Genomic DNA, 7,160 nt, shown 5'->3' on the forward strand with positions numbered 1-7,160 from the left:
CTTACCTGAACACACTCCTACAATGTCACAGCATTAATTAAACTACTTGTGATTACCTGAGCATACAGCATGCTCTTTCATGGGTCCATGTCTTTGCACATATGCCTATAATGCCCTTTCCCCAACTGTGTGCCTGGCAAACACCTGCCACAGTGCAGTGTTAAACTTCACTCACCTCCTGTGCAGTCTTTCCTGTAAAGGTAAAGCTGATTGTCTGTTTTATATGTTAACCACCACTGTACCTTGTTTAAACCTTTACTGTTGCATTGATCACACCATGTAATCATCATGTGTTTTGGTGTCTGTCAGCATCACTACACTATAAGTATCTTAAAGACAGAGACTATTCCTCTTTCATCTCTGTATCTCAAGTATATTAGACCACCCCTGGCACATAGGAGACTCTAAAAAATTATCATTTATTAACTGAAATGTAGATAAAGAAAAATGGGAAAGCAAAAAGAAGAGAAAACAGCATGAAGCACAATAAAACATCCATATATCATGTTATTCATTTCTCTATATAGGCATGGTTCTTTACCTTTCTGATTCAGCTGTCTTGAGTCCTTTCGTGTCCATCCAACTGGTAATAGTCTTCTGTTTGAAAACTGTAAAAAAAAAAAAAAAAAAAATTAATGTATGTGCATGCATACCTTCAAAGAGAAAATACCTATAGCAGCATATATGCATGTAAGGCATTATGACAGGTTCTGTGGATTAAACAACGGTTAATCACTCCTTCCCCACTCAGGCAATGGGAGATAATACATTTGGCATAGAAGAGAGAGTGACCAGACCCTAAAAGAATTGGTATGGCCTAATGGATGAGAGTACATGCTCTGAAATCAGATTACCTAGATCCAAATCCTGGCCCCCCTACTGGATTCCTGTATGACTTTGTGAAGATCCATTTCTCTGTGTCTCTGATTCCTTATTAGTAAACATGCAAATTAATAGTATCTCTCCTGGGGTTATTGTGAGGTTTAAATTAAATAATAACCATTGCAAAGTGCTTAGGGCACTATCTGATATATGTTCAGTAAATATTAGTTCTTAATTATCATTAGTATCAAAAGAGATGCTGAGGGAGTTCCCTGGTGGTCTAGTGATTAGGATTTGGTGTTTTCACTGCCATGGCCCAGGTTTAATCCCTGGTCAGGGAACTGAGACCCTGCAAGCTGTGCAGCATGGCCAAAATAATAATAATGATAAATTTAAAAAATAAAATAAATAAAAAAGATCCTGATAAGAAATTAAGATATTTCTGAGGAAAAGACTACTTTAGGGAACTGAAGTAAATGGGATCATCTGATAAGTAGTGCTTGAACTGTGTCTTGAAGAATAAACATGTCATCACATAAAGGGAAAATCAGAAGCAATGGAACCAATGGCAGAAAAATATAAAGAAAGCAACAGAAAACATGGTTGAGAAGTCAGCTAGGACCATATCATAGAGATTCCCGAACAACCCACAAAGAGAGGTACAAAAAAGTGTCAAAAGTCACACTCAGAGTTATAATGCCAGAGTTCAAATCTAGGAGGCTCCAAGTCAGGCAGGATACATAGCCTGGAGGGCAGATGTGAAGGGGCAAGAAGGAACAGCCTGTCAGTAGAAGCCAGTGAGGAAGGTATTGGTCTAGGTCAGTGGTTCCCAAACCATCTGAATCATCAGGAGGCTGACAACAAATGGATCCAAGGGCCACACCTAGACCTTCTGAATCAAAATCTATATGTGATGATGGAGGTATGAGGGAAGCTGGAATCTGTATTTTTTTTTTCAAAAAATGATTTTGATGATCAGCAAGGTTGAAGAACTACTGGTCAAGATCTAAAAATAGTCCTTGTAAGGACAGAGAATAAAAAGTTGAGAAGTGAGAGTCATTACAGACCTCACAATGATAGGAGAAGTTAAAGATGACACTAAGCTTTAATGCTTGAGACTTGAAAGATGATGACAACATTAAATAGAAATGTAGAATATAAAAGAACTGGATTTAGGGGGAAAATATGATTGGGTCAATACTGAACACACTAAATTTGAAATGCCAAAAAGATAACTATACAGAAATGACCAGCAGACAGTAGCAAAAGTAGAATTGATGGTTCAGTGAGGGACATGTAACATAAATAAATTCAAGCCACAATTTATATAAACATTAGAAATTTAAGCATGCTTTCAAAATTTAATGTACTGCATATGGATTACATGTATATAACATTTTAGTATAAGAAAATCTTGAACATTCTCAACTACTGTCTAAATTGCAATGTAAGAATCTAGGTACCTTAGGTGATAAACTCTTCTTATTTACCTATGTCCCCTCAAACACCATAACATGAGATGCCATCCCAAATATATGAAAATCAACAATTTATTTACCACTGCATTTGAGTGCCAAATAATTTATACTTTCCACAAAATCTTTTATTAGCATTTTAAAAATCATTTCTTTCACAAAAAATTATATATACATTTGATATTTCTTGTTAAACACCACTACTTTCGTGACTTTATTAAGTTACTACTTCTACAGCAAATCAGGCTTCAGAGAAAAAATTAGTTTCGGTCACAAGGGAGTAAGAGGATGATCCACTTGGTTCTGAGACTTTTTCTACAGTTCCATCTTCTCTATTTAATTTCCTTATATCAAACACAGCAAGTATAGAAAATCCTCAAAGTACAAATCAGCAATGAGCCAAAAAATTCATTTTTTGGGTCAGTGTAGAATTTAAAATACCTTTTTCCATAAATGTAAAGATTCAATGGTATGCAATGGCTAGGTTCCTATAACACACATGAAGCATGGCACTATGATGACAAGTCTACAGAACCTAAAAAAGTGCATGCAACATCATTTCCTAAAAAACTAGGAAGAGTGTTCCAGTGTAGTTGAAGGAGAGGTCTCCCTCCTGCAGCTCTGACGCTGAGAATGTGTTCTCTCTCTAGCTTCAGGCTTCCTATTATAATTCCTGAAGCCTGAGAACAGGGTGAAGGAGGAGAAGCAAGAAGTGAGGAACTGACATTTCCTGCTAATAAAATGGTCCTCAGTCCTTCCGATGGCCCCAGAGAAAGGACAGCCTACTTCTCTTTCCAATACCACTACTTCTGGCTTCAAAAGGTTTCTTTCGCAACACATCACAGGACTGTATCAGTTGTACCCCTCTTATTCCTGAAGTAAGCATGAAATGATGTGTCCTGGGTTCTGAGGAATTTCTTTTAACTAGAAGTAATCACAGCAAACAAAAAGGGAGGCAATAGAAGGTGATGAAATATCAATAGATACGAGATCTGGAGTCAAACAAAATCCTGGGCTGAGCTCTTTGCTCAGTCACTTACTAGTATGTACTTCATTTCTTTAAGCCTTTATTTCTTCACCTGCAAAATGGGGTTAACAATACCTATTTCCAAGGCTTATGTGGATCAATGAGACAAAAGATTGTGCCCAGTCTCACAAAGCAGAAACTCAACAAATGTATTCTCTATCAACATTTCCACCCAATCTCTTTTTTCACTGAGATCAGTCGTTCTCCAACTTTACTCTGACTTCACACCATTTACATAATCTCATAAGTAACCTCACTCAGTAACCAGCAAATTTCAATGAGCAAATCATTCAATTAGGTGCTAGAGATGCCGGCAAAAGGCACAAAATGCAGTAAAATTCACCTGCATTTAAAGGAACACCCTCACCTTCACAAAAAGCCTCTTTCCTCCAGCAGCAGCAAGATAAAGCATGGGAAGGAAGGGTGTGGTGAGACCTAAGAGCGATGGACAGTGGGAGAGTTTTGAGGTGAGGAAAGAGGTTTGAAGGTGCTTTTGACAGCACCGAAGCTGAAAGAATGATAAGGGGGATGGGGGACAAGGCAGCTCCAGTCTCCCACCCACCCACCACTGACCTACACTCAGATCATCCCTGGAGCGAGGAGAGAAACTCTAGGTAGTTATAACAGGCAGAAAAGGGGAGCTCCTACAGCAACACAACTGGATAAACCATTCCCCATCAGAGGGTGAATAGCATGCTGAGTTCTGCCTATATGCAGATTTGCAGATTTCAATCAGTGTAAGAAATATGCCCAGGAAGATAAATAACACAAAATTTAAAGATACTGAATAAATATCCATTTCCCTATCTCACTTCTAGGATAACTATATATAAACATTTTAAATACCAAGTTTCTAAAAGAATTCCAAAATCTCAAACAATAGATTTTGATACAAATTTAGATTTTGAACATTTTGTTAATTGGTGTCCTGTGCCAGGTATACAGAAAACATTTACACACATGCACAAGTACAGCCCAAGTATTAATTCACTCCCTCTTCTGAAAATCAGAAGATCCAATTAGTGAGGACTGACAGACCCCCCCCCCCCAACTCACTCCTTCTCCTTTACATGCAAATAAAGTTAATAGGACCACAAATTAGCCTGTTACGTAAGTCAGATACAGTACTTGGAGGTCACCCTTAGTTCCCCTCCCCTCCACTCTCCTTCAACAAGTTCTCTGAAATCTACATCCTAAATCTTAAACCCATCCCTTCCTCCCCATCTTCAAAATAGCACCAATATTCAAAGAACAGTTACATCACTCACTGGGCAACTGCATTTGTTTCCTGCAACTGGTCTCCTTGTCTACAGTCTTGACTTTCTCTAATCCAGCATTTCACAAACTACAAATGACCAACATTTTTTAATGAAATAATACAGACAACATGATAATGCAGCATACATAGTAAAGTATTATTTCATGAAACATTTGTTTGTTATAAACATGACCTATTTACCAGGATATATATATATATATATATATATATATATATATATTGCTTACTCTGTGTACCAAGTGAAATTTATACTGTGGGTTGCAGTCAGAAAGGTCCAAAGATCACTGCCTAAGCCATCTTTTCTAAAATATTAACCAAATGATATCCCTTTTCTTGCAAGCTTTTTAGTGGCTCCCCGTTAACCACAGGTCAAGTCCAAACTCCTTGAAATGGCACTTGAGTTTGTCCATAAATGAGCTCTCGCTCCCCTTCCCAGCCTCAGCTGAGTCTTGTCATTCTGGTCTCCTGTCAAGCCACCTTTTGTACATGCCGTTCCCTCTGCCTATATAATTTTTTCTTTCCCTGGTTTATACAGCAAATCCTGCTCATCCTTCTATACTAAGTGCAGGTCTGCTCCTCATTGCCTCTAAGTCCTGAGAGAATTAAGTGTACACCATTCATCAGAGGACTTCCTAACCTGTGCCCATTCTCTTATACTGCTGACCAACACATACTTTTTGAAATGCCCCCGTCCTTGCATGACACAACAAAAGCAGGCTTTCCTCCTACTTCTCTGGCTGCTTCTCTTCAGTCTGCTCTTACATGGTGGTGTCTGTCCTAAGTCGCCTTTATTTTCACTACATGCTTTATACTATCTAATCTACTACCATCGTATCAATTATGGTGTATGTGACAATAACTCCCAAACCTGTATTTCCAGCACAGATATATTTCTTATGAGGTACAAACCCACATAACCCATTCCCTCCTAAATCCATCCACTTTTCCCCTTTCCTACCTACTGCCTGCAACCAACTATTAACCATCATTATCTCCCATCTAGACTAACTCCTTAACTATCTTGGGCCTGCACTTCTGCTCCCTTTCAATCCATTCATTTTCCACACACCAGCCACAAGGACCTTTAAAATATATATTTTTAAATAAATATACATATATTTAAAAAATATATATCCAGTCAAGTCACTCCCCTACTGAAACCCTTTAATAGTTTCACATTGCCCTTAGAAATAAAGTTCAAAACCCTTAGCATTGCCCAGTATGATCTGATCTTTGCCTACCTCTCTGCAACCTCATCTCTCACTACTCTCCCCTGCTGACAATATGAATCAGCTGCACTTTGGGATCACTTCATTAACTTCTCTTCATCTAGCTAACTCATCACTCTTCCGTTCTCGGAATAAGGCTCTTATCTTCTGGCTGGGAGATTACCTTTGAGCCCACAAACTGGATTAGGTACACCTGACTTCTACCATAACGCTCCGTTCCTTCATGAATTGGAACATCCATTACCCTTTATTATGTTAACTTCCCTAATTGTCTATCTCTCTTGATAGATTTTAGGGTATGAAGACAGAAACAAAGTTACTTTTGTTCAACACTGTACACCAGAAACAAGCATAATGCAAGCTAAGAATAATAGCTCTGCACCCAGGAACTTAGAATGTAAATTGAGATAAGCTGTGATTTTCTTTGCAGCTTTCTTTCCATCTAGAGGCTGAAGCGTCACATACACAATTAAACCTCCTTAACGACTAAGGCAATTTCTCAGTCAAACCCGAAGAAAGGAAACAAGTGGAGTATCCTACCACTTCCCTCCCTGTGAGTGACTGCTCATCAGGGTTTCTCACACCACCAATCGCCACGGGAAAAATCCGGCCCCATTCTCCCAGTAGTAGCCTTGGTGGCTCAGCAAGGGGACCTCAGAGTTCAGAGTGGTGCACACAAGACCGGAAAAGCGCGGGGTGGCGGGGGGGAGCGGTGCTGGAGTCCCTGGCTCCTCAGAGACCAAGAAGAGGTTTGGGCCGAGGCGAAGGACAAAGAGCTTTATTTCCCCACGTACCAAGCGAGGTGGCGCTGCCTCTGTGCGGTCCCGCCCGCCCCGGGACGCAGCCTGACGAGGACGGCGGGACCCTGAACTGCACCGGAGCGTCCTTGGGATCGAGGACGCGCCTCCGCCTGCCGGGGAAGCTCCGGGCGTCCGAGGCGGCCGGCGGAGAAGTTGCAGCGGCGCCCCAGCGGGGTCGCTTAGTGCAGGGCTCACAGCCGGGGCCCGCACTCATGCTGGGACCCGCAGCGCACAGTCCCCGGGCTAGCCCGGGCGGAGAGCCTCATTCACTAACCCTGGGAGGGACGGACTGCGCCTCCTTCTCGGCGCCTCCCGACACCATGCCCTCTCTGCCGCTGCCTGCTTCTGCAGCTGCTGCTCTGCCGGCCTCCCGAGCCAGACCTATCCAGTCGCCTGCCTTCCCTCTTCCACAGGAACCCCACCTTCCTTAAGATGCGCCGCTTTGATTCTGGCTTCGTTCACTTTCCCACCACCGGAAAGCTGCCGTCAGGCGCTTCCGCCTTCCGGGACGTACGCTGTCGCAAAGCG

The 7,160-nt window shown here is 41.3% G+C and overlaps 1 protein-coding gene across 4 annotated transcripts in view; it reads right to left on the minus strand.

Annotated features, from left to right (window-relative positions):
- Positions 1–7,146, minus strand: part of PARG (poly(ADP-ribose) glycohydrolase) — a 112,798-nt gene extending 105,652 nt beyond the window's left edge. For 2 of the 4 annotated variants that reach the window (XM_082339420.1, XM_082339419.1), the window contains exons 1-2: positions 6,627–7,101; positions 542–608 (exon numbers count right to left, since the gene is read on the minus strand). In XM_082339420.1, coding sequence (XP_082195546.1) covers positions 542–608; positions 6,627–6,846 — 287 coding nt within the window. In that variant the 5' untranslated portion in view covers positions 6,847–7,101. Of the gene's footprint in view, positions 1–541; positions 609–6,626 lie in introns of all 4 variants that reach the window. The other 2 variants (XM_082339422.1, XM_082339421.1) reach the window with 2 other exon arrangements.
- Between the last annotated feature and the right edge of the window lie 14 nt (positions 7,147–7,160).

This window comes from Balaenoptera borealis, assembly GCF_965194805.1.
Source record: "Balaenoptera borealis genome assembly, chromosome: 10".
Classification (NCBI taxonomy): domain Eukaryota; kingdom Metazoa; phylum Chordata; class Mammalia; order Artiodactyla; family Balaenopteridae; genus Balaenoptera; species Balaenoptera borealis.